This window comes from Staurois parvus, unplaced genomic scaffold (genome assembly GCF_062004578.1).
Source record: "Staurois parvus isolate SC_StPar_1 unplaced genomic scaffold, SC_StPar_1.0 ptg000144l, whole genome shotgun sequence".
NCBI classification, from domain to species: domain Eukaryota; kingdom Metazoa; phylum Chordata; class Amphibia; order Anura; family Ranidae; genus Staurois; species Staurois parvus.
This window is the reverse complement of record NW_028317940.1, coordinates 1,795,238-1,822,166: the sequence shown is the minus strand read 5'-3', so window position 1 is coordinate 1,822,166 and position 26,929 is coordinate 1,795,238. Positions and strand designations below refer to the sequence as shown.

Below are 26,929 nucleotides of genomic sequence, written 5' to 3'. Positions count from 1 at the left end.
AATGTCTACTGTACTCACAAGTGCATGGGTATAGTCTCAGGGTCTGAGGAGTCTATTAAAATATTAGTTGGACGAATGTAACAAGGATTTGCCGAGCCATGCCCTAATGAGCACAGTCATTTCCTAAGCTCATCAGCTCCATCTAGTGGCAGTAATGTGGTATTTTTCCAGAAATACTTGAAATCAGGAAACACCGCAATACCACATTATGGCCACTAGATGAAGCTGATGATGATAGGAAATCATTGGATGAAATAAAATACGGCCAAAATTCACAGCTGTCACATTTGTTCAACTATTTTTTTTTTATATAGACCTCTAAGTGTTTGTGAAATCTCCCACCACAAAATGTACTCAGCCAATGACAGGTGAGGACACCATTTTTATTCTTCTCCTGCTATCAACGGCCAACCCGGTCCCACACTTCATCCATGTCTTTGGTGACCTCTGATCTCCTTCCTGGGTGAAACCAAGGGACGGTGCTCGGAGGTGGGTAGAGAGAGGAACCAAGGGACGGAGCTCTGAAGGGGGTGGAACTAAGGGACGGTGCTCGGAGGTGGGTAGGGAGAGGAACCAAGGGACGGAGCTCAGAAGGGGGTGAAACCAAGGGACGGTGCTCAGAGGTAGGTAGGGAGAGGAACCAGGGGACGGTGCTCGGAGGTGGGTAGGGAGAGGAACCAAGGGACGGAGCTCAGAAGGGGGTGGAACTAAGGGATGGTGCTCGGAGGTGGGTAGGGAGAGGAACCAGGGGACGGTGCTCAGAGGTGGGTAGGGGGTGGAACCAAGGGACGGTACTCGAGGGTGAGTAGGGGGTGAAACCAAGGGACGGTGCTCTGAGGTGGGTAGGGGGTGAAACCAGGGGATGGTGCTCGGAGGTGGGTAGGGAGAGGAACCAAGGGCCGGTGCTCGGAGGTGGGTTGGGAGAGAAACCAAGGGACGGTACTCAGAGGAGAGTAGGGGGTGAAACCAAGGGACGGTGCTCGGAGGTGGGTAGGGGGTGAAACCAGGGGACAGTGCTCGGAGGTGGGTAGGGGGTGAAACCAAGGGACGGTGCTCGGAGGTGGGTAGGGGGTGAAACCAGGGGACGGTGCTCAGAGATGGGTAGAAAGAGGAACCAGGGGAAGGAGCTCAGAGGTGGGTAGGGAGAAGAACCAGGGGACGGTGCTCAGAGGTGGGTAGGGAGAGGAACCAGGGGACGGTGCTTGGAGGTGGGTAGGGAGAGGAACCAGGGGACGGTGCTCGGAGGTGAGTACGGAGAGGAACCAAGGGCCGGTGCTCGGAGGTGGGTAGGGAGAGAAACCAAGGGACGGTGCTCAGAGGTGGGTAGGGAGAAAAACCAAGGGACGTTACTCGGAGGTGAGTAGGGGGTGAAACCAAGGCACGGTGCTCGGAGGTGGGTAGGGGGTGAAACCAGGGGACAGTGCTCGGAGGTGGGTAGGGGGTGAAACCAAGCGATGGTGCTCGGAGGTGGGTAGAGGGTGAAACCAGGGGACGGTGCTCAGAGATGGGTAGAAAAAGGAACCAGGGGAAGGAGCTCAGAGGTGGGTAGGGAGAGGAACCAGGGGACGGTGCTCAGAGGTGGGTAGAGAGAGGAACCAAGGGACGGTGCTCAGAGGTGAGTAGGGGGTGAAACCAAGGGACGGTGCTCGGAGGTGGGTAGGGGGTGAAACCAAGGGACGGTGCTTGGAGGTGGGTAGGGGGTGAAACCAGGGGATGGTGCTCAGAGGTGGGTAGGGCGAGAAACTAGGGGACAGTGCTCAGAGATGGGGAGAAAGAGGAACTAGGGGAAGGAGTTCGGAAGGGGGTGGAACTAAGGGACAGTGCTCGGAGGTGGATAGGTGGAGGAACCAAGGGACAGTGGTCAGAGGTGGGTAGCGACTGGAACCAGGGGATGGTGCTTGGAGGTGGGTAGGGGGTAGAACCAAGGGACAGTGCTTGGAGGTGGGCAGGGGGTGGAACCAAGGGACAGTGCTTGGAGGTGGGTAAAACAGCGCAATACCTCATTATGGCCGCTAAATGGAGCCAATGATCATAAGAAATCACTGTATGGAATACGATAGGACCAATAATCATCATGCTGCGAATTTTCGTCACGTTCGCTCGACTCAGTTTAAAAAACAAACCAGTAAGCGTTTGCAAAGCCTTACATCACAAGATTGAATCAGCCAATGAAAGGCAATGACTCGTTTTTTTTTTTTTCTAGTTCAAAAAGCTTTATTGAAAGAACACAGCGGTGTACAGGCAAGAATAAAAACACGTCCAAGTGTGGATGCGATGCACTCCGTATTCGGATTGGTTGTGGAAGCAGACATGAATGGAGCAATGCGAAGAAAGTCAATGGAGCTGAACACGATCCCGAATGACCGAAGAGAGCAACCCCCGCCACCCAGGGTAAAAACTGTGCTTCTGAAAAACTTCCGGATACAAAGAGTGCAAAATAATAGGCCAAGTATGAACAATATGGGGAAAAAATAAATAAAAATGATGAAAAATATGGAAAAAACTAAAATGATGAAAAATATGGAAAAAAATATAGTAAAATAAATGATGAAAAATATGGAAAAATAAAATAAATGATGAAAAATATGGAAAACAAAATAAAAAAAATAAATAAAATGATGAAAAATATGGAAAAAAATATAGTAAAATAAATGATGAAAAATATGGAAAAATAAAATAAATGATGAAAAATATGGAAAACAAAATAAAAAAAATAAATAAAATGATGAAAAATATGGAAAAAGAAAAAGACAGAGAATAGGGAAGGAAGAGAAATGAAAAGATGGGGAACAATTGGGGGAGGAGTTCGGAGTCTCCCCTAAACCAGGTAGTGCATGTCAGCCTCACGCTGCTATCAATGGCCAACCCAGTCCCACACTTCATCCATGTCTTTGGTGACCTCTGACCTCCTTATGAACTGTTTCTTCCATGATGAAGATCAGCCATGGAGTATATCTGAGGTGTATATCAGGGTGTGCTTCTTCCCCACATGAGAGCTGGGATGTCCAGCAACTTTCATCTAGAAGACAATTCCTGAAGACTCAAGGCGCTAATACACCTCCAGGGTTGTGTGGGACCCCTGGTGTACAGGAAGATGGGAATTCAGTGAGGAACATTTCCCTCACTCAGGACTTCTCCCCTGTGTGAGATTTCTGATGTGTTTTAAGATTGGACTTCTGTGTAAAACATTTCCCGCACTCAGGACAGGAATACGGCTTCTCCCCCGTGTGTAATCTCTGATGTGTTTTAAGACTGGACTTTTCTGAAAAACATTTCCCACACACCGGACAGGAATGTGGCTTTTCCCCCATGTGAGACTTCAGATGTTTGTTAAGATGGGGCTTCTGTGAAAAACATTTCCCACACTTTGGACAGGAATGAGGCTTATCCGTTATGTGAGATTTCTCATGTCTGTAAAGGTGTGGCTTAACTGAAAAACATTTTCCACACTCAGCACAGGAATATGGCTTCTCCCCTGTGTGAGACGTTTGATGCCTGACAAGATTTGATTTTTGTACAAAACTTTTCCCGCACTCAGAACAGGAATACGGCTTCTCACCTGAGTGCACTCTCTGATGTGTGTAAAGATTGGACTTGCCTGAAAAACATTTCCCACAATCAGCACAGGAATACGGCTTCTCCCCCGTGTGAGACCGTTCATGTAGGACAAGATGTATTTTTTGTACAAAACATTTCCCGCATTCAGCACATGAATATGGTTTTTCCCCTGAGTGAGACTTTTCATGTGGGACAAGATCAGATTTTTTTACAAAACATTTCCCGCACACAGAACATGAAAATGGTTTTTCCCCCGTATGAGACCTTTGATGTATGAGAAGATCTGATTTTTGTACATAACATTTCCCGCAATCAGAACACGAAAACGGCTTTAGCCCCGTGTGCAATCTCTGATGTTTGTAAAGACTGGACTTGTCTGAAAAACATTTCCCACACTCAGCACAGGAATATGGCTTCTCCCCCGTGTGACACCTTTGATGTATGACAAGTTCAGATCTTCGTGCAAAACATTTCCCGCACTCAGAGCATGAATACTGCTTCTCACCTGTGTGAGATCTCTGATGTCTGTAAAAATTGGACTTGTCTGAAAAACATTTCCCACACTCAGGGCAGGAATACGGCTTCTCCCCTGTGTGAGATCTTTGATGTGAATTAAGATCAGATTTAGAATGGAACCTCTTCCCGCACTCAGTACAGGGAAACCTCTTCCCTGTTGGAAGGCTGGCCCGGTCCCGCACAGTCTGAGGTTCCTCAGGATACGAGGAATCCGATGGTCCATCTACACTGGGTGGTGCCGGATGGACATTGGAGGGAGCCGGGTTTTCTCCTGGACTATACTGTGTGATGTCCTCATCTTCTACTTTCCTGTCTGGAGACAAAGTGAGACAATCCTCGGAGGTTTTCCTCATCTCCCGGCCATGGACTAAAATACAAAGACAAAGAGGATTACTAGACAGGAGCTGATTGGTTCCCCCAAACCAGGACTCCGCCCACATCAGGCAGCTTGGTCTCTGAGGAGCTTCCAATTCCACCCTCAAGGGAACTAGGAAATGGGTCAGTGACCAATCAGTGAGCAGTATGGGTGGAGGAATGGATTTAGTGTTCATGACCCACCTTTGCTGATCTCTGTAGGAGTGTCCTCCTCTATAAATGTCCCCGTTATTCCATCCTCCTCTATAGACTGCTGATCATCCCTCACATACGCCTCTTCTTCTTCTGATTTCACCTCAAATTCTATATCGATTGGATCTCCACTCTACATCAAGAGAAGGAGAGAAAATATCATCTGTAAGATAGAAGATTTATTATTGTGACATCCCATAGAAAGTTCGCACATCGTCTCCATGAGTCCATGTTCTAGATTCTCCGTCCCACCAACCTTGCAATAGTGAGGGATGGTGTGATCTTCCTGTGTGGAATCCCGGGAATACAGAGGACGGGGACATTTCTCTGGTGGGTTCCTGTAGCTGGGTGACTCCTCCATGGTGTCCTGGTACAGATCTTTGTGTCCTTCAGGAATCTCTGACTCCTCCATCCCCCCATCCTCCTCTTTTATCTCTTCTTTGACCTCAACTGTATACTCTCTCAGGTTTCCACTCTGAATATATAATAAAAATGACATCAATGGTAACATTGCAGATAATGTACAGATCCTAATGATACTATCAGTGATTGTTCCCATCTACCTGATGATGGTGAGGGATGCTGTGACCTTCCTGTGTGGAATCCCAGGAATACAGAGGACGGGGACATCTCTCTGGTGGGTTCCCATGACTGGATCCATCTGTAGGAAACACACACACTGACTGAATCCATTGTTTCTATGTGTTTATCAGATGATGGGGGATCTAGGTGGACCCTCCGTACTGCTCTCTCCTTTCCAATAAATTCTCCTCTTACCCGGTGATGTGAGGGGTGGCTGATTGTCCATCATGACGTCCTTGTAGAGGTCCTTGTGTCCTTCTAAATACTCCCACTCCTCCATGGAGAAATAGACAGTGACACCCTGACACCTTATAGGAACCTGACACACACAATGATACAGTCACCATCCAGACACATCCCTTGTCTGTTACTGGAGAATGTCCCAGAATTCCCGGCACCGCTCACCTCATCTGTCAGCAGCTCCATCATCTTCTTGGTGACTTCTATAATCTTCTCCATGTTGTGTCTCTCAGGGTTTAGGGAGTCACATGGAGGCACTGTGATGGTCATATGATCACCTGACTTCACAGGAGGAAATCTCTGTATTGGGGAACCAATAGGAATATCATGTTAGACTCCCAGAATCCTCCTCACCTCTCCGGTCAGGTCTGTGTTTTATTAATAGAGATGAGAGTGATGTCATGTGACCTCCCAGAATCCTCCTCACCTCTCCGGTCAAGTCTGTGTTTTATTAATAGAGATGAGAGTGCTGTCATGTGACTTCCCAGAATCCCCCTCACCTCTCCGGTCAGGTCTGTGTTTATTAATAGAGATGAGAGTGATGTCATGTGACCTCCCAGAATCCTCCTCACCTCTCCGGTCAGGTCTGTGTTTATTAATAGAGATGAGAGTGATGTCATGTGACCTCCCAGAATCCTCCTCACCTCTCCGGTCAGGTCTGTGTTTATTATTAGAGATGAGAGTGATGTCATGTGACCTCCCAGAATCCTCCTCACCTCTCCGGTCAGGTCTGTGTTTTATTAATAGAGATGAGTGATGTCATGTGACCTCCCAGAATCCTCCTCACCTCTCCGGTCAGCAGGTAGATGATCTCCAGGGTGAGGTTTAGTATCCTCTCAGTCATGTGACTCCAGTCCTCCTCCATCCTCATTGGTGTGGTCATGTGATCCATGCGTGTTTCTCTGTAGATGGATAGGGGAGAATTGTCTGGACTGTATTGGTGGTACAATATTAGGATAGGATATAAGGGGTTAATAGTACCCCATCCCCCCTCCCAGTGGAATTTGGGTTACTTGGTGTCTGTCGTGTTTTTTGCCCCCTCATCAGAAATTACACTTTCAGGTGTTTTTTGAGGATCCTTTTCATGCAGCTTTATGACTGATGTAGGAAACACAAACCTCCTTTAACCCTTCCCCACCACTGTCGTAAGGCATATGGCTAGAACAGAAGCACGCCAAGCTGGGCAAGTCGGCATGTCTTAGAAGTCAGCTCGCGGTTGGTTCAGCAACCATAAACGTATATGGGAATAGTCTTGTGGACTGTGATGATTAAACGAATAGCTATGATCAGCGACTGTGTCCTCCGTCTCCTTCTCTATCTCAAAAGTGAAATATCAGGGGGTCTGTCAGGGTGCCAATGCTGAACTATGAGCATCAGAACCAGAAGAAGGTGGCCTGGTCTGATGAATGACGTTTTCTTTTCCATCAAGTGGGTGTGCGCCACTTACCTGGGGAAGAGATGGCACCAGGATGCAGTGTGGGAAGAAGGCAAGCCAACGGAGGCCGTGTCATGCTTTGGGCAATGTTCTTGGGTTCTGCCATTATGTGGATATTACTTTGACAAGTACCCCCTGCCTAAACATTGTTGGTGACCAAAGACCACCCCTTCATGGAAATGGTATTCCCTGATGGCGGTGGCCTTTTTCAGCAGAATAAGACAACTTGCCACACTGCAAAAATGGTTCAAGAATGGTTTGAGGAACACGATGCCTATTCTGACCCAGAGGTCCAGAAGGTGGCCTGATCTGAAGAATTCAAGAATGGTTTGAGGAACATGATGCCTATTCTAACCCGGAGGTCCAGAAGGTGGCTTGGTCTGACGAATTCAAGAATGGTTTGAGGAACACGATACCTATTCTGACCCGGAGGTCCAGAAGGTGGCTTGGTCTAATCAATTCAAGAATGGTTTGAGGAACACAAAAATAAGTTTGAGGTGTTGACTTTGCCTTCAAATTCTTCATATCTGAATCCACTGAGCATCTGTGGGATGTGCTGGAAAAACAAGTCCAATCCATGGAGGCCCCGCCTCACAATTTACAGGACTTAAAGGGTCTGCTACTGATGAGTTGGTGCCAGACACCACAGCATGCCTTCAGAGGTCTAGTGAAGTCTACACCTCGATGGGTCCGAGCTGTTTTGGCAAGAAAAAGGGCCTACTCTTATAGCGAGGGGTGGGGTTCTCCACTTCCACCCTTATTATTGGCTGATTTCACACCCCATCTTACAGATGACAATGGAGGAAGAGGACGGCACACGACGGTGGAGGGAGAGGACGTCACACGAAGGTGGAGGGAGAGGACGTCACACGAAGGTGGAGGGAGAGGACGTCACACGAAGGTGGAGGGAGAGGACGTCACACGAAGGTGGAGGGAGAGGACGTCACACGAAGGTGGAGGGAGAGGACGTCACACGAAGGTGGAGGGAGAGGACGTCACACGAAGGTGGAGGGAGAGGACGTCACACGAAGGTGGAGGGAGAGGACGGCACACGACGGTGGAGGGAGAGGACGGCACACGACGGTGGAGGGAGAGGACGGCACACGACGGTGGAGGGAGAGGACGGCACACGACGGTGAAGGGAGAGGACGGCACACGACGGTGGAGGGAGAGGACGGCACACGACGGTGGAGGGAGAGGACGGCACACGACGGTGGAGGGAGAGGACGGCACACGACGGTGGAGGGAGAGGACGGCACACGACGGTGGAGGGAGAGGACGGCACACGACGGTGGAGGGAGAGGACGGCACACGACGGTGGAGGGAGAGGACGGCACACGAGGGTGGAGGAAGGGGACAGACAGGGCTATGGAGAAAGAGGACAGACGTGACGATGGGGGAAGAAGACAGACATGACAGGGTGGTTACTGGTTGTAAATATAAAATAAGTTCATATTACCTCCTCTGTTGCCACTTCCAGCAATGTCTCCTCTCTACTTCCTCCCGCCTAACCTCTCACTCGGAAATTCCTATTTATGCCTGACATCACTTCCTGTCTGTAGATGACATCACTTCCTGTCTTCCATAAAGACTTCCTGTCTGGGTAGAAGTGAGATCACAACCTTGTGGAGCTCAGAGGAACTGCAGCCCCGAAATGAACCTGCAGAAACCTATCTACCATGATTAAAAAAAAAAAATTCTGATGTGGTTTTTTTAAGCCTTGAGATACCCCCAGTTCCTTCAAAGAAGGCTCAGGCCACAGTTAGGGTTCCTCTAGAGGTTGCTAGATGTTTCTTCAGCAATGAACAATTTCAGCCTCTTAGATAAGTAACTGCAGACACCATGAGCTGTGAATATAGAAATTTATTTCAAGGGTTCCTCCATGATGAAAAGGTTGAGGAAGTCTGACTCAGGCATTGGTGGAATGGTTGACATGGGTCACCCCCTCAATGTCTTCATCAGATGTACCTAGCAGCAAACAGTCCACCCCTACTGCATTGGAGCAGCCAGGAAGATCAGGGTGGGACCCCATACCTCCAGTACAGATGGGACAAGGATTCACCCCTATTCTCTCAGCATGTTCCACCTCTGGCTCATAGAAGCAAAAAACCCCAGCAGAAATAAAATGGTGGAAATGGCTCCAAATCCCCAGGATGTGGTGATGGAGGGTTGACCATGAAAAGGGGCAAGGATACAGCAGAAGACTTGAGCATGACAGTATGGGGTAGACAGCGTGCAGGTTGCAGGGCAAATATGTGAAGGTGGAGCTTCAAGGACTTGTTGGGGGCTCAATGATGGCAGCGGCAATTCCAGCTAAGGTTGCCCACATTGACCAGAATGGGTTGTGTGTACAGTAGCGGATCAAGATATATCAGATATTATTATGGGTAGAGGGAGCACGGCTTCTGCCACCACACTCAGACACAGGGGTCGGGATCAAACAGTAGGAGGATGGGAAGGGGTTCATTTGGGGCAACTGTATAGAGTCCAACACTAACCAGAAGGTCAAGTCATAGGAAAAACTGGAGATGGGTAGAGGTGAAGAATCCAATCCATGTGTTCCGTGAGCAACAAAGTTTGTGTAACAATACAAGTGGACAATAAACTCCATCCTCATGATATGATTAAGTTCATTGACCCAATCCTCTACATGTAGGATTGTCGCCCGGTATCTGAGGGTCAGTGTCCTGCCTGCAGAGATGAGGGATCTTAGGAGGACATTCTTTTCTGCCTTAAGGGGTCCTATGATTATAGAGAGCAGGCCTACCTCTTAGGACTCCGGCCTTTCCTTTCTCCTGATTCAATTGCATCGCCTGGAAATGGCCCTCCTCTAGGGTCCAACAAGGTGACTAGATCATCATATGTGGCAAATAGTACCTTGCTCACCTCCACACCTCCAACAAGTCTCCAACCAGTCTGCATCCAAGTTCCTTCTCCCTCTCTGTATTTATGCATAAGTTCTTAAAGGTGGGCAGGTCTCTATTTGCTTTCCCTTGGCTGGCCATCCTATGATGTCCTGGGGTTCACGTGGTTATACTGGGAAGATGCCTGCAGCTACAGGCTGATCTCAATATCAAAATTTTCACCAGCGGATGCTGTTCCTTATAGAAGTGATTAGAGTGGCTGTGCAGACACTTGATTACTTTTACAGGCAGCGAAATCGGGTCCCTCCCACCACCGTTCCTCAGCTCTCCCATCTCATGGAGAAGCCCAGGAACTGCTCTGACCAGAGGCATTCTAAGAAAGAGGAACCAATGTTGTCTCTTCCGGTTTTGGTTCTGTGTTTATCGACGGGTTACCAGCTAGTGAAGCAGCTGATCAGATCAATCTGTGTCTGATTGGCTGCTTTGGAGGTCAGAGGAGAGATCTGGGGTCTAATAGACCCAAATGCTCTTTCCCCTTAGCTGGCCCAGAGGGGTGTAGGATTACTCAGTCTCTTTACTGTGAGCTGGTTTAGGTAGGTGGCTGTCTTCAGGCCTTCTGCTGGGCTTTAGGTCGGTGGCTGTGAGCTGGTTTAGGTAGGTGGCTGTCTTCAGGCCTTCTGCTGGGCTTTAGGTCAGTGGCTGTGAGCTGATTTAGGTAGGTGGCTGTCTTCAGGCCCTCTGCTGGGCTTTAGGTCGGTGGCTGTGAGCTGGTTTAGGTAGGTGGCTGTCTTCAGGCCTTCTGCTGGGCTTTAGGTCAGTGGCTGTGAGCTGGTTTAGGTAGGTGGCTGTCTTCAGGCCTTCTGCTATGCTTTAGGTAGGTGGCTGTAAGCTGGTTTAGGTAGGTGGCTGTGAGCTAGTTTAGGTAGGTGGCTGTCTTCAGGCCTTCTGCTGGGCTTTAGGTAGGTGGCTGTCTTCAGGCTTTCTACTGGGCTTTAGGTAGGTGGCTGTGAGCTGTTTTAGGTAGGTGGCTGTGAGCTGGTTTATGTAGGTGGCTGTCTTCAGGCCTTCTGCTGGGCTGGCACCTGTTATAGTCCTCCCTCCAGGGACTGGTGAGGCTGAGTGATCCTCCTGTCTAATTCCCAGCCTGTAGGTAGACCTCTTTCACTGGGCCCCCTCCCAGGCTCCTGCATCTCAGCCTTCCTCACATCTTCCACCCGAACTCTCCTGCTGCTCAGCAGGATCAGTCACTCTTAAGGGCTCTCCTAAACCATGCCAAGCCTCCTGCCTGGGGAATGGTCAGGATCCCTCCAGAGTGCAGACCTGCTCCTCTCCAATCCCACCCACTGAGTTCTAGAGACTTCTCCATCTCTCTAGATCAGGGGGAGGTATCAGAGAGCTGATCTGCAGAGCCTCTCAGCCCTTACCTGAATTTCACCCCTTCCCCCCCCCCCCCCTCCGACTATCATTCAGGCTGCTATTCAGATTTCTAACTACTCAGTACATATGTATGTAAAGAGGGGGGACATCAGGATCAAGCAATATTGGGGTCAGAACAGTGGGAACTGACAACTCATGGGGCCTCCAGGCAATAGGGGATCATGGGGCCCCTGTGCCCTTGCCCAAACTCAAAAAAGCCTATGAAAAAGGTACCAGGGGCATCTCATGGGGCCCCCTACTGACCCCAGGCCCTTGGGCAACGCCTGAGTTTCCAAATGGTCAGTCCGCCCCTGGGTCAGAAAGACTTGTATTAAATGATGGTATGCTGGAGTCAGTAAAATAAAATATGCCCCACTGTTGGTGTCAGTGGAATAAAATAAGCTCCATCTTTGGTGTCAGTGGGATTAAATAAGACCCATTGTTGGCATCAGTGAGATACCTACCTGATCACAATCTCTGCTTCCTCTCTGCTGATGTCGAAGTTCTACTTTCGCTGTCAGAAAGGAGTTCCCTCCACCCAACGTCTGGTATAATCACAGTGCCTGGTGATGGAACTCACGGCTACTCTGTACTCTGAGGTCCATGGGATGTGGACATGATGGGATAATAGACTATATCTCAGGACTGTCCTGCAGGATCTTGGACCCTTCTGCAATAACGAGAAGGCCGGGGTCACACTACGAGACGGTTCTCAGGGCTGCAGTTCCGCTGAGCTCCACAAGAGGTGATCTCACTTCTACCCAGACAGGAAGTCTCCATGGTAGACAGTAAGTGATGTTTGGTACAAACAGGATGTTCCATGCGGGAGGAAGTAGAAAGGAGGACATTGCTGGAAGTGGCCCTTGAGGAGGTAATGGGTTTTTTCCTTCTAATTAAAACGTATTTCATGGAGATGGATTCATATCTGCCGTAAAGTGAAACCTCCGTCCCCCGTAACCAATGACAGTTCTAGAATACGGTAGAATAGACGGAAAAGGTCACAAATAAAATATTCCAGCCCTGTAAGTGGGCAAAGGTTCAATGTGAGCATGCGTAGGGTCACTTCACAAAAACCTAATGACTACTTTGCATCCCTATTTCATTTATACACAAATGTGGTTGTTACAATGTTTTTTTTAATATATCTAGAGTGGAAACCTCGAGGGTTCTAATTTTGTTGGTATCGAGGATGAGGAGTATGGAGTGATGGAGGAGCTTTCTGAAGGACACAAGGACGTCGTGATGGAGGACCACCAGAAAGGACACAAGGACCTCTACAAGGACGTCATGATGGAGGACCACCAAAAAGGACACAAGGATCTCTACAAGGACATCATGATGGACAATCAGCCGCCCCTCACATCACCGGGTAAGAGGAGACTTTATTGGAAAGGAGAAAGCAGTACGGAGGATCCACCTAGATCCCCCATCATCTGATAAACACATAGAAGCAATGGATTCAGTCAGTGTGTGTGTTTCCTACAGATGGATCCAGTCATGGGAACCCACCAGAGAGATGTCCCCGTCGTCTGTATTCCTGGGATTCCACACAGGAAGGTCACACCATCCCTCACCATCATCAGGTATCTGAGGAACAATCACTGATAGTATCATTAGGATCTGTACATTATCTGCATTGTTACCATTGATGTCATTTTATTATATATTCAGAGTGGAAACCTGAGAGATTCTAAAGTTGAGGTCAAAGAAGAGATAAAAGAGGAGGAGGATGAGGATGGGGGGATGGAGGAGTCAGAGATTCCAGAAGAACACAAAGATCTGTACCTGGACACCATGGTGGAGTCATCCAGTTACAGGAACCCACCAGAGAGATGTCCTCATCCTCTGTATTCCTGGGATTCCACACAGGAAGGTCACCATCATCAGGTAGGTGAGGAACAATTATTGGTAGTTATGATTTATATGCAAGCTTGTTTGTTACAATAAATGTTTTATTTTTATCCAGAATGGAATCCTCGGGGATTATAATATTGTCGTTAAAGAAGAGTTTATAGAGGAGGATGAGGAGTATGGAGTGATGGAGGAACTTTCAGAAGAACACAAGGATATGATGCAGCCACCTAATACCAGGAACCCACCAGAGAGATGTCCCCGTCCTCTGTATTCCCGGGATTCCACACAGGAAGGTCACACCATCCCTCACCATCATCAGGTAGGTAGAGTTGAGGGTCGGGAACATAAAGTGATGGAACACTCTGACATGTGGAGACGATGTGTGGACTCTACAAGATGAGATGTTCTATGTGATCTCTCATCATAAATCCTTCTATGTTACAGATGTTTTTTCTGCCGTTCTGTTGGTTTAGGGTGAAGATCTGATGAACATGAAAGTTGAGGGTGAAGTAGAAGAGACGTATGTGAGGGATGATCAGCAATATACGGAGGAGGCTGGAATGAGGAGGACATTCATAGAGGAGGACACTCCTACAGGGATCAGCACAGGTGACCAGAATATATTCTTCTCTTATCTCTGCTCTGTTACCGCCCCCCAGCCCCCATTGGTTCCTGCTCTTCTGACAAGGCAGTGTAAATGTACAAGTGATCTGGGAGGACCAAAGGTCCTTTGACTGAAGAGGGGAAGAGTCCCAGCTGGTTGGGACATCCTCAGAGAACATCTGCTCCCTCCTATCTCCCTGATCCAGATGGAATGTTGATGGAAGTGAACTAACCCTCTCCTATCTATTGATGATGTTTTTCTATTTTTCCAGGACCCGCCATGGAGAAACCCTCAAAGGATCATCTCACTTTATCTCCAGGTTGTAAAATGGAAGATGAGGACATCCCAGGATATTGTGCCGGAGAAAAGACAATGAGCTCCACTATGGATGGTGGACTTCCCAGTGTGGAGAGACCATGGAATCCCTCTGACTCTGAGCACCCTCGTACTGTGGAGGATGGGGCCGGGGTTCCATGTTCCAGAGAAAAGACAATGAGTTCCACTATGGATGGTGGACTTCCCAGTATGGAGAGACCATGGGATCCCTCTGAATTACGTCTTGCTGTACATCAGAAATTTCAGAAAGCTACAGAGATACATTCCAGTCCTGAGTATGGGGAATCTCTTCTACTGGATTATGATACTACCGTTCATCAGAAACTGCATGCAGGTGAGGCACTACATTCCTGTCCTGAGTGCGGGAAAAGTTTTCTTTATAAATCAGCACTGGTCCGACATCAGAGATCTCACACGGAGGAGAAGCCGTATTCCTGTCCTGAGTGCGGGAAATGTTTTTCATACAAGTCCAATCTTACTGCACATCAGAGATACCACACCGGAGAAAAACCGTATTCCTGTATTGAATGCGGGAAATGTTTCACAGAGAAATCACTACTTGTAAAACACGAAAGAGTTCACACAGGGGAGAGGAGATATTCTTGCCTTGAGTGCGGGAAATGTTTTGTGTGGAAATCCGAGCTTGCTGTACATCAGAGGTCTCACACAGGTGAGAAACCGTATTCCTGCCCCGAGTGCGGGAAATGTTATCGGCAGAAGCCAAACCTTGTCATCCATCAGAGATCTCACACGGCAGAGAAGCCGTATTCCTGTCCTGAGTGCGGGAAATGTTATAAGCGGAAATCGGTGCTTGTCGAACATCAGAGATTACACACCGGGGAGAAGCCGTTTTGTTGCTCTGAATGCGGGCAGGGTTACCCACGGAAATCGGAACTCATCATCCATCAGAGGTCACACACAGCGGAGAAGCCGTATTCCTGCTCTGTGTGTGGGAAATGTTATAAGCGGAAATCGGTACTTGACGAACATCAGAGGTCCCACACGGGGGAGAAGCCGTACTGCTGCTCCGAGTGCGGGAAATGTTATCAACAGAAATCACAACTCGTCATACATCAAAGGTCTCACACGGGAGAAAAGCCGTATTCCTGCCTTGAGTGCGGGACACATTATCAACGGAAATCACAGCTTGTCACGCATCAGAGATTGCACACGGGAGAGAAGCCGTATTCCTGTCCTGAGTGCGGGAAATGTTTTTTACAGAAATCCAGTCTTACCAGACACCAGAGGTCCCACACAACCCTCGAGACGTGTTAGGAACCTGCATGCAGAATCCTCGAGTCGTCTTAGGAGCCTGCATGCAGAACCCTTGAGGCGTGTTAGGAGCCTGCATGCAGAACCCTTGAGGCGTGTTAGGAGCCTGCATGCGGAACCCTCGAGGCGTGTTACAAGCCTGCGTGCAGAACGCTCGAGGCATCTTAGGAGCCTGCGTACAGAACCCTCGAGGCGTGGTAGGAGCCTGCGTGCAGAACCCTCGAGGCGTGGTAGGAGCCTGCGTGCAGAACCCTCGAGGCGTGTTAGGAGCCTGCGTGCAGAACCCTCGAGGCGTGTTAGGAGCCTGCGTGCAGAACCCTCGAAGCGACTTAGGACCCTGCGTGCAGAACCCTTGAGGCGACTTAGGACCCTGCGTGCAGAACCCTTGAGCCGTGTTAGGAGCCTGCGTGCAGAACCCTCGAGGGGTGTTAGGAGCCTGCGTGCAGAACCCTCGAGGGGTGTTAGGAGCCTGCGTGCAGAACCCTCGAGGCGTGTTAGGAGCCTGCGTGCAGAACCCTCGAGGCGTGTTAGGAGCCTGCGTGCAGAACCCTCGCGACGTGTTAGGAGCCTGCGTGCAGAACCCTCGCGGCGTGTTAGGAGCCTGCGTGCAGAACCCTCGAGGCGTGTTAGGAGCCTGCGTGCAGAACCCTCGAGGCGTGTTAGGAGCCTGCGTTCAGAACCCTCGAGGCGTGTTAGGAGCCTGCGATCAGAACCCTCGAGGCGTGTTAGGAGCCTGCGTGTAGAACCCTCGAGGTGTGTTAGGAGTTAGACCCATCTATCATTCCTCCCGTAATTCCTCCTCCGCACCATCACCACCTCCAACCACAAGATCATCTTTCTTCCTCACTTTCACATCACATCTAACATAGAGAAGCCCCCCTCCCATCTTTTCTATGTCAGCGGGGTCGGGGTCATTTTCGGAACCTGTATCGGTACCTATTTTCATGGCCAAAGGCTGATAGGGGTAATTTCGGCTGACAAAAATTCGATGCATCTCTACCATGTGGTTGTTGGATCAGCCGACTCTCCCTCTTCTCATAGACCTCAGGACGTCTGTAGTATACTCCAATGATAAGTCCATAGACCCATCTATCATTCCTCCCGTAGTTCCTCCTCCGCACCATCACCACCTCCAACCACAAGATCATCTTTCTTCCTCACTTTCACATCACATCTAACATAGAGAAACCCCCCCTCCATCTTTTCTATGTCCCGTGTCCCTCTAATCAAGAGGATCAGCATGAATACAAACAGCCCAGTCTTGGGAGGAGTCAAGCCGTGTTTCTGGAACACCAACTCCATTCTCATCACTGAAACCATCAACATCTCCCAAGTTATGGATTTTGCATACTGATTTGTATTACTTTTATTGCTGTATAACCTTTTACTGTATTCTTATATGTATTGTATGTAACTTAGAGATCTCTTTATCAGCTGCCATAACCTGCCCCCATCTTCTCCTCATCTTATCCTTGGCTAATAACCGACCTTATCTGCTGATCGGTTGGTTGGGTAGTTAAAGGCTGCGACAACCAACTATAGCTGGGCTGCCGCAAATTACTCCAATATCTGCTACCCTTCCTCTATAGTCCATCTTTGATTTAAATCAAATACCTGAGGAAGGTGGGAGCCTTGTGGATTTTATTGGATTATTTTTATGGAATAAATATTTGGGGGAACTTGAACTTTCAGGTGTGGGTTCAGATCCTGGCAGACTGTACGTTTGGCCCTTGCCATACCATTACCAGCCCGCATGCCTGTTGAGTTGATGATCTACAGCAAGGTTCCTCAACCAGGGTTCCTTCAGAGGTTGCTAGGGGTTCCTTGGGCAATGAGCAATGCTGACAGTTCCCACTGACACCATTGATCTTTTTAGCTATCATTAAGGAGATAATTCTTCCCAGTGACCACAAGTATAAGGACAATTCTTCCCACTGATCATCCCACTGATGTATCACAAGTTGTAGATATAGTCATTTTTAGCCAGGGTTCCCTGAGACTGGAAGGTTATCTTCGGGGGTTCCTCTGTCTCGAAAAGGTTGAGAGAGGCTGACCTACAGTGAAGCTCTGAATGTTGATAATGTTCCACATTCATTGAAGGCCAACATGACACCAGACTGTACAATAAAAATCCAACGGCTGAATGGGAAAAGGGCTCCTGGGCCATAGGACACTTATAAAACAAAGACGTCTCGTAACGAATACCTCATTATGTCAAGATTTTATTTTCATGTCTATGATATTGGATCTTGTGATACATTCCCATTTGATCGATCACGCAGTTGTCCCTTTATGGTCATTTCTTAAAGAAAAATAAAAAATAAAAGAGTATTGTGTCCCATATAAATGTATTTTACCTGCAAGGTGTGGAAACAAAGGGTCTTCGTTCCTGAAAGGACGGACATCCATATATCCTGGATATGTCTAGTGTCACGCAACCCTCTACCTCTAAACCAGGGCAGTCATGGAGCCGCCCCTTGGGGATGTGTCGTTACAAATTCTGGAATCATCATAAAATGCTTCATTGACTGGAAGCTGTAGGACCAGTATAGCTTTCAGTGGTTGACAAATCAAGGATACAGCTAAGAGTGAGGACAAGGCACTAGAGATTACCAGTGGGGTCTTTAAAGATGGTTGGTCCTTCGGGAAAGAGAACGCAGAAGACACCCGACACTCCTCCTACTAGGTAACATCAGCACCCAGTCCCTCAGCATTCACTGCATCCTTGAGAAAAGCCAATGAAAAGGAAACTGGAGATTACCAGTGGGGTTCTTAAAGATGGTTGGTCCTTTGGGAAAGAGAACGCAGAAGACACCCAACACTCCACCTACCAGGTAACATCAGCACCCAGTCCCTCAATGTTCACTGCATCCTTGGGAAAAGCCAATGGAAAGGAAACTGGAGAATACCAATGGGGTCCTTAAAGATGGTTGGTCCTTCGGGAAAGAGAACGCAGAAGATCCCGACACTCCACCTACAAGGTAACATCAGCACCCAGTCCCTCAGCATTCACTGCATCCTTGGGAAAAGCCAATGGAAAGGAAACTGGAGAATACCAATGGGGTCCTTAAAGATGGTTGGTCCTTCGGGAAAGAGAACGCAGAAGACACCCGACACTCCACCTACCAGGTAACATCAGCATTTAGTCCCTCAGCATTCACTGCATCCTTGGGAAAAGCCAATGAAAAGGAAACTGAAATGTCGTCATCATCAGTCCAAATAACAAGGTATTTCCCAGCGCTCAGCTCAATCATTGAGTAAAGCTGGCCATACATGGATCAAAATTTGGCTGGTTCAGCAATAACCTTGATTTGTCAAACATGGTCCTATAGCTTCCAGTCTATGAAGCATTTCATTATGATCCCAGAATTTGTAATGACACATCTCCAAGGGGCGGCTCCATGGCTGCAAATATTCAATCCATGTATTGGCAGGCTGATTGTACCCAAGTTGATCCATCAATCAACTTGGATACAACCAGCTTGTTGGATTTTTTTACGTGCCTGACTTTAATGGCACAACTATTGAAGCCCAGTTTCTGAGGAACATCTCTGAATTGATCTCCATAATGCTGAAATCCAGGTCCACATCTTGCAAATGTATATGAATGTTCACTTGGTGTGAGGCATAAGGCTTCCACCCTAACAATTCTCTTTGGGATGAATCTCCTTCGTACGGCTGGGTCTGGACCAGAATTTGGCTCTCAGCTCCATTAAGGGCCAGGTCTCTGCTCTTGCTAAGATCTTTGGCTTCCTATTCCTTAATTAAGACCTTAGGTCATGGTGTCTCCCATGTAGCTCCCCCATTCCTTCCACCGTGACTCAGTTGAATCTTAATCTGGCTCTTTTGGCTCTCCAAAAAATTTCCTTGGAACCCATCAGAAGTGTTCCTCTTTCTACTCTTACCCTGAAGATCGTGTACACGGCGTTGTTATCGCTCTGATGTGGAATCACCAACCAATCTTCATGAGAATGAGCTAAACTAGAAGTACAATGTCATAATACAGACGGGGGTAACATGGAGGTAAGAGGTTACCTTATATATCTTTTGTCTTGCATATCAGTGAGGGTATCATGTTCTATGCTGTAATGCAGTAAAAAAAAATGAGGACTGAGAGTTGGTGTGTCTAGAACTGTGCAATAAATCCCCAGTAGAATTAGCCTTGTCACTTTGGTCAGTGTAGTGGTCCCATACATTGGTAACCAATAGGAGAAGGACCCCCTTATATCAGTGGTCAGTGTAGTGGTCCCATACATTGGTAACCAATAGGAGAAGGACCCCCTTATATCAGTGGTCAGTGTAGTGGTCCCTTACATTGGTGACCGATGGGAGAAGGACCCCCTTATATCAGTGGTCAGTGTAGTGGTCCCTTACATTGGTGACCGATGGGAGAAGGACCCCCTTATATCAGTGGTCAGTGTAGTGGTCCCTTACATTGGTGACCAATAGGAGAAGGACCCCCTTATATCATTGGTCAGTGTAGTGGTCCCTTACATTGGTACCAATGGGAGAAGGACCCCCTTATATCAGTGGTCAGTGTAGTGGTCCCTTACATTGGTACCAGTGGGAGAAGGACCCCCTTATATCAGTGATCAGTGTAGTGGTCTCTTACATTGGTGACCAATGGGAGAAGGACCCTCCTATTTCAGTGGTCAGTGTAGTGGTCTCTTACATTGGTGACCAATGGGAGAAGGACCCTCTTATTTCAGTGGTCAGTGTAGTGGTCCCTTACATTGGTGTCCAATGACAGAAGGATCCCCTTTTATCAGTGGTCAGTGTAGTGGTCCTTTACATTGGTGACCAATGGGTGAAGGACCCCCGTATATCAGTGGTCAGTGTAGCGGTCCCTTACATTGGTGACCGATGGGAGAAGGACCCCCTTATATCAGTGGTCAGTGTAGTGATCCTTTACATTAGTGACCAATGGGTGAAGGACCCCCGTATATCAGTGGTCAGTGTAGTGGTCCCTTCCATTGGTGTCCAATAAGAGAAGGACGCTCTTATATCAGTGGTCATTGTGGTGCTCCCTTCCATTGGTGTCCAATAGAATAAGGAACCCTTATATTGGTGGTCAGTGGGAGAAAGAAATCCTTATAGTATCATCAGTGAGAAGTCAGCTTCCCTTACAGATCACTGATGCCATGTGTTATTGAAAGACACAAATTCATTGCTAAAGGAACCCCTAGAACCCTTGGAGGACTCCTGGCTGAGAAAGGCTGGACTAGGCAGTTATATATTTCTGTCCCCCTTGGTGGGAGTGGCGGTGACCCCTCTATGAGGACATACAGTCCATAAACACCCAGCACAAGGCCGGGGTCACACTACCAGACGGTTCTTGGGGCTGCAGTTCCTCTGAGCTCCACAAGGTGGTGATCTCACTTCGACCAGACAGGAAGTGACTATGGAAGACAGGAAGTGATGTCAGGTATAAATAGGAAGTTTTTGTGGGACAACATAGAGGAGATATTGCCTGAAGTGGCAGGAGAGGAGGTAATAAGATCGTATTTTATATTTACACCCAGTAATCCCCCGTCATGGCTGTCCTCTTCCTCTATCGTCACGTCCGTCCTCTTCCTCTATCGTAACGTCCGTCCTCTTCCTCCACAGGCACGTCCGTCCTCTTGGACATTCTCCAGTAGCAGACAAGGGATGTGTCTGGATGGTGACTGTATCATTGTGTGTGTCAGGTCCCTTTAAGGTGTCAGGGTGTCATTGTCTATTTCTCCATGGAGGAGTGGGAGTATTTAGAAGGACACAAGGACCTCTACAAGGACGTCATGATGGACAATCAGCCGCCCCTCACATCACCGGGTAAGAGGAGACTTTATTGTACAGGAGAGAGCAGTACGGAGGATCCATCTAGATCCCCCATCATCTGATAAACACATAGAAACAATGGATTCAGTCAGTGTGTGTCTTTCCTACAGATGGATTCAGTCATGGGAACCCACCAGAGAGATGTCCCCGTCCTCTGTATTCCCAGGATTCCACAAAGGAAGGTCACACCATCCCTCACCATCATCAGGTAGATGTGGAAAAATCACTGATAGTATCATTAGGATCTGTACATTATCTGCATTGTTACCATTTATGTCATTTTTGTTATATATTCAGAGTGGAAACCTGAGAGACTCTACAGTTGAGGTCAAAGAAGAGATAAAAGAGGATGAGGATGGGGTGATGGAGGAGTCAGAGGTTCCAGAAGGACACAAAGATCTGTACCAGGACACCATGATGGAGTCATCCAGCTACAGGAACACACCAGAGAGATGTCCCCGTCCTCTGTATTTCCGAGATTCCACACAGGAAGGTCACACCGTCCCTCACCATCAGGTAGATGATTGACAGACATTGGTAATTATGACTTATATGCAAGCTTGTTTGTTACAATGAATGCTTTATTTTTATCCAGAATGGAAACTTTGGGGATTATATTATTGTTGTTAAAGAAGAGTATAAAGAGGAGGACGAGGAGTATAGAGTGATGGAGGAGCTTTCAGAAGGACACAAGGATATGATGGAGCCACCTAATACCAGGAACCCACCAGAGAGATGTCCCCGTCCTCTGTATTCCCCGGATTCCACACAGGAAGATCACACCATCCCTCGCCATCATCAGGTAGGTGGAGTTGAGGGTCGGGAACATAAAGTGATGGAACACTCTGACATGTGGAGACGATGTGTGGACTCTACAAGATGAGATGTCGATGTGATCTCACATCATAAATCCTTCTATGTTACAGATGTTATTTTCTGCCATTCTGTTGGTTTAGGGTGAAGATCTGATGAACATGAAAGTTGAGGGTGAAGTAGAAGAGACGTATGTGAGGGATGATCAGCAATATACGGAGGAGGCTGGAATGAGGAGGACATTCCTAGAGGAGGACACTCCTACAGAGATCAGCACAGGTGACCAGAATATATTCTTCTCTTATCTCTGCTCTGTTACTGCTCACTGTTTGGCCCAGAGTAGAGTGGGATTTGAGTGCTATTAGCCAATAATTTACTGATAATGACCAACTGCATATCAGATTTTTTTCTCTCAGATGACCCCTATCTCTTTGATTCAGACATTGGTTCAGACAATTCACCAGGACCTGATGGTTTACACCCATGGGTTCTCAGGGAGCTTAGTTCTGTGGTAGCCAACAATTCACAGGGGCCTGATGGCTTACACCCATGAATCCTCAGGGAGCTTAGTCCAGTCATAGCCAACAATTCACCGGGGCCTGATGGTTTACACCCATGAGTTCTCAGGGAGCTTAGTTCAGTGGTAGCCAACAATTCACCGGGCCTGATGGCTTACACCCATGAATCCTCAGGGAGCTTAGTCCATTCATAGCCAACAATTCACTGGGGCCTGATGGTTTACACCCATGAGTCCTCAGAGAGCTTAGTTTGATGATAGCCAATAATTCACCGGGACCTGATGGTTTACACCCATGAGTCCTCAGAGAGCTTAGTTCGGTAATAGCCGATAATTCACCGGCGCCTGATGGTTTACACCCATGAGTCCTCAGAGAGCTTAGTTCGGTGATAGCCAATAATTCACCGGGGCCTGATGGTTTACACCCATGAGTCCTCAGGGAGCTTAGTTTGGTAATAGCCAATAATTCACCAGCGCCTGATGGTTTACACCCATGAGTCCTCAGAGAGCTTAGTTCGGTAATAGCCAATAATTCACCGGCGCCTGATGGTTTACACCCATGAGTCCTCAGGGAGCTTAGTTCGCCACATGAATAAGGGGTGCATACTACCCCCAACTCACCCCCCAAAAAATGTAAACAGCAAATAAACACAGACACACTTTGACAAGTCCTTTATTAAAATAAAAATGCAAGTATGTCCCACAATGTAAGCTCATAGTCAATCATATCGTCCAGCGACGCAGATCCTCGTCAAGCATGATGAGCACCTTCTGACAGACTGCAGAGAGAATAAAAACATTGACCAGTCTAATCCCAAAGAGAACCCGCTCGTGGGCTGACAAATGTAAACAAAAGGGCGGGGTATACCAAATTACATCAGAACTGAAATATGAATTTGGCCAGTGACGTCACAGGGATCCTGGGTCTGGTATAGGTTTGGTAGGGGAAACCGAGCCTTTTTTTTCTTGTTTTTTTCCAGGACCCGCCCTGGAGAAACCTTCAAAGGATCGTCTCACTTTATCTCCAGGTTGTAAAATCGAAGATGAGGACATCCCAGGAGATTGTGCCGGAGAAAAGACAATGAGCTCCACTATGAATGGTGGACTTCCCAGTGTGGAGAGACCATGGGATCCCTCTGACTCTGAGCAACCTCGTACTGTGGGGGATGGGGCCGGGATTCCATGTGGTGGAGAAAAGACAATGAGCTCCACTATGGATGGTGGACTTCCCAGTGTGGAGAGACCATGGAATCCCTCTGACTCTGAGCACCCTCGTACTGTGGGGGATGGGGCCGGGATTCAGGGGAAGAAGAAATTTTCCTGCACTGAATGTGGGGAAAATTTTAGCTCAGAAATAAGTCTCACTGTCCATCAGCGATATCACACAGGGGAGAAGCTTTATTCCTGCCCTGAGTGCGGGAGAGGTTTTTTTCATAAAGCTTCACTGGTCAGACATCAGAGATCTGTCCATCTGTCCAAGGGGGAGAAGACGTATTCCTGTGCTGAGTGCGGGAAATGTTTTTCACGGAAGTCCTATTTCTCTGCACATCAAAGATTACACACGGGCGACGAGCTCCAATCCTGCCCTGAGTGTGGGAAAAGTTTTATTCATAAATCAGAACTGGTCACACATCGGAGGTCCCACACAGGGGAGAAGCCGTATTCCTGTTCTGAGTGTGGGAAATGTTTTTCCCGGAAGTCCAACCACGCTGCACATCAGAGATGCCACACGAAGGAGAAGCCTTATCCTTGCTCTGAGTGCGAGAAATGTTTTGTATGGAAAACGGATCTCGACAGACATCTGAGGACTCACACAGGCGAGAAGCCGTATTCCTGTCCCGAGTGCGGGAAATGTTTTTTACGTAAATCCCGTCTCGACGGGCATCTGAAATACCACACTGGAGAAAAGCCGTATTCCTGCCCTGAGTGCGAGAAATGTTTTGTTTTGAAAACCGATCTCGATAGACATTTGAGGTGTCACACGGGTGAGAAGCCGTATTCCTGTTCAGAGTGCGGGAAATGTTTTTCACAGAAAGCACACCTTTACAGTCATCACAAATCTCATACCACCCTTGAAGCGTAGCAATGTGTCTCGAATACAGGAAATGTCTTCTACACCAATCAGGGAGCCTATCTAAAACAGGAAACATCATCCACGGTCAACAAAGAGAGCCTAACAAGTTTTTGTTATAAAATTTTGCAAATAAATAATTCCTTATTCAACAATTTAGGCCAAAATATATTCTGCTACATTTTTTTGTACAAAAAAAGTGTATTTTTTTTATCCATGATGATCTTACTGCCTATCTCATTTCTTCAGGCCCTAAAATGCCAGGACAGTACAAATACCCCCAAAATGACCCCACATTTAGTCAGTCTAAGGTATTTAGTAAGAGGCATGGCGAGTTTTTTTTGAAAAATGAAAAGAAATAAAAAATTTTTGCCATTAATTAATAAGATATTTTTTTCACACACAGCATGGGCATGCTCAGAATTACATGCCAAAACACATTCTACTACTCCTCTTGAGTATGGGGATACCACATATGTGAGATGTTTTCACAGGCTAGATGCATAGAGGGACCCAAAATCCAAGGAGCACCTTTGGGCTTTCAAGGAGCATAAATTACACATCTAATTTCTTGACTACCTATCATATTTTTGGAGGCCCTTGAGCACCAAGTTAGTGGAAACACCCACATAATGACCCCATTTTGGAAAGCAAGCACTCCAAAGTATTTTGTAAAGTAAGTATGCCAAGGTATTTTTGTAAGAGGCATTGTGAGTCGTTTGATGACCTCATGCATAGAGGGACCCAAAATCCAAGGAGCACCTTTTGGCTTTCAAGGAGCATAAATTAAAAAAATTATTTCTTGACTACCTTTCATATTTTTGGAGGCCCCGGAGCACCCACATAATGACCCCATTTTGGAAATCAAACACTCCAAGGTATTTTCTAAAAAGGCATGGTGAGTCTTTTTAAAGTGTAATTTTTTGCCACAAGTTTTTAGAAAAAGCAGTTAAGAAAATAAAAATTTATTTTTTTTACACAATGTTGTCAATTTATAAGTTATTTCTAATGCACATCATAGGCATACTTAGAATAACACCCCAAAACACATTCTGCTACTCCACCCAAGTATGGTGATACCACATTTGTGAGACCTTTTCACAGCCTAGCCACACAGAGAGCGCCAAACTGAAGGAGCACCTTCAGGCTTTCTAGGGGCATACATTATTCATCTCATTTCTTGACTACCTATCACATTTCTGGAGGCCCTGGAGCACAATAACAGTGGAAACACAAAAGGACCCTATTTTGGAGAGTAACTACCCTAAGGTACATTTTAGGAGGCCCAGTGAGTCGTTTGAAGACTCGTTTAATTGACAAAGTTGTCAATTAATAAGATATTTCTCACACACACTATAGGCATGCTTACAATTAGATACCAAAATAGGGGAATACCACATGTGTGTGAGACTTTTTTGCTGTTTAGAAGCATAGAGAGGCCCAAAATCCAAGGAGCACCCAATCCAATATGATTGGATCAGGTCCCCCAATCTCTTGACCCCATTAACCAAGTTCTGACCTGGCCCGATGTACTTGGGTATTAGTTGTGGCAAAAATAAAGAATTTTGTAATTTTACAATGCAAAAATTGATGTGACATCCCCAATGCTGGAGAAATGTCCATGTGCCGCACATCTATCAAACCCATAGTGAGAAAATAAATGGCAGCCTCAGCCTGGGCTCCGACCAGGCCATGGCCTCAACGCATTTCACGACACCCCTCGCAGCTTACTGACAATGACTAAGTTCTGAGGGCAGTGTGAAACACATTGGGGGCGTGGCCTGATTGGAGTGCAGGCTGAGGTTGCCTTTCATTCTCTCAATACGGGTATGGTAGATGTGCAAAACATGGACATTTGTCCTGCTACACTGAAGCTTGGAACTGAGATGAGCTCCGTTCCGTTCCTGGCCAGAACCCAGAGGTCAGCTTAGGACTTGTACCTCCAGCCTGAGGGGCACCTAGATCTTTGTCAATGGGTCTCGGTGGTATTAGAGATACAATATTTTCTTCAGTTGTCAGATCAGTAGACAGATGTCCTTATTATCCCAGTAGCTAAATGTTCACCGATGGAAAAGCCTTCTCAGACCTGAAGAACCTAAAGTGGACCTTCCCCCCAAAAAACAAGCTATCTGACCCCCTCTCTCTCCCACAATTAGATTTTTTTTAAAAAATGTTATGCAGTGCAGCGCTTTCTCCTTTGTCGTCCAGGCAAAAATGCAATTGCACTCGATTTCATGCATGCACAGATGTGCTGAAGGGTTCTGCCTAGCCTTCATGATCCCTCAGAGACCTGCAGCACATCTGTGCACAGGGTGGGGATTTTCCATATGTGGGAACACCACCGTTATGGAGATCTCAGGTTGTCTGTACGTGCATGGGGAAACTCGGTGCATGCATATCTGTACAGGTGCTGGACTTTCAAAGAAGGGTACTCCAAATATTACGTCATAAGTCTTCAAAAATAATC

The 26,929-nt window shown here is 47.4% G+C and overlaps 3 protein-coding genes across 4 annotated transcripts; 2 read left to right on the top strand and 1 right to left on the bottom strand.

Moving 5' to 3' along the window:
• Positions 1–2,192: 2,192 nt before the first annotated feature.
• Positions 2,193–12,040, bottom strand: LOC149465076 (uncharacterized). Its single transcript, XM_089673663.1, has 8 exons — positions 11,643–12,040; positions 6,251–6,365; positions 5,629–5,763; positions 5,419–5,542; positions 5,205–5,302; positions 4,898–5,116; positions 4,633–4,774; positions 2,193–4,441 (listed from the first exon to the last, which is right to left on the bottom strand). The coding sequence occupies exons 2-8, from the start codon at positions 6,353–6,355 to the stop codon at positions 3,126–3,128; spliced, it is 2,139 nt and encodes a 712-aa protein (XP_089529789.1). The 5' UTR covers positions 6,356–6,365; positions 11,643–12,040; the 3' UTR covers positions 2,193–3,125.
• Positions 11,904–17,575, top strand: LOC149465075 (uncharacterized). Its single transcript, XM_089673795.1, has 7 exons — positions 11,904–12,049; positions 12,328–12,547; positions 12,664–12,761; positions 12,850–13,065; positions 13,145–13,351; positions 13,506–13,641; positions 13,908–17,575. Exons 1-7 carry the CDS (start codon positions 11,999–12,001, stop codon positions 15,245–15,247), a joined length of 2,268 nt encoding a protein of 755 aa, XP_089529921.1. The 5' UTR covers positions 11,904–11,998; the 3' UTR covers positions 15,248–17,575.
• A 1,075-nt stretch (positions 17,576–18,650) lies between these two features.
• LOC149465074 (uncharacterized) lies at positions 18,651–24,621 on the top strand. Of its 2 annotated transcripts, XM_089673685.1 has the most exons (7): positions 18,651–20,734; positions 20,852–21,055; positions 21,172–21,269; positions 21,359–21,577; positions 21,657–21,863; positions 22,018–22,153; positions 23,372–24,621. In XM_089673685.1, the coding sequence occupies exons 2-7, from the start codon at positions 20,971–20,973 to the stop codon at positions 24,472–24,474; spliced, it is 1,848 nt and encodes a 615-aa protein (XP_089529811.1). In that variant the 5' UTR covers positions 18,651–20,734; positions 20,852–20,970; the 3' UTR covers positions 24,475–24,621. The 2 variants fall into 2 exon arrangements, with proteins under 2 accessions (XP_089529811.1, XP_089529810.1); XM_089673684.1 differs by having other exon boundaries at positions 18,651–21,055.
• The last annotated feature ends 2,308 nt before the right edge of the window (positions 24,622–26,929 follow it).

Bases quoted from the DNA above. Each gene is read 5' to 3' on its own strand.
- LOC149465076 (XM_089673663.1), bottom strand. From the start codon at position 6,355: ATGGATCACATGACCACACCAATGAGGATGGAGGAGGACTGGAGTCAC. The intron at 5,764-6,250 runs GTGAGGAGGATT...TCCCCAATACAG, and splicing joins TCTACCTGCTGACCGGAGAG to AGATTTCCTCCTGTGAAGTC. The intron at 5,543-5,628 runs GTGAGCGGTGCC...TGTGTGTGTCAG, and splicing joins TGGAGCTGCTGACAGATGAG to GTTCCTATAAGGTGTCAGGG.
- LOC149465075 (XM_089673795.1), top strand. From the start codon at position 11,999: ATGCGGGAGGAAGTAGAAAGGAGGACATTGCTGGAAGTGGCCCTTGAG. The intron at 13,352-13,505 runs GTAGGTAGAGTT...CTGTTGGTTTAG, and splicing joins CCATCCCTCACCATCATCAG to GGTGAAGATCTGATGAACAT. The intron at 13,642-13,907 runs GTGACCAGAATA...CTATTTTTCCAG, and splicing joins TCCTACAGGGATCAGCACAG to GACCCGCCATGGAGAAACCC.
- LOC149465074 (XM_089673685.1), top strand. From the start codon at position 20,971: ATGGAGGAGTGGGAGTATTTAGAAGGACACAAGGACCTCTACAAGGAC. The intron at 21,578-21,656 runs GTAGATGATTGA...ATTTTTATCCAG, and splicing joins ACACCGTCCCTCACCATCAG to AATGGAAACTTTGGGGATTA. The intron at 21,864-22,017 runs GTAGGTGGAGTT...CTGTTGGTTTAG, and splicing joins CCATCCCTCGCCATCATCAG to GGTGAAGATCTGATGAACAT.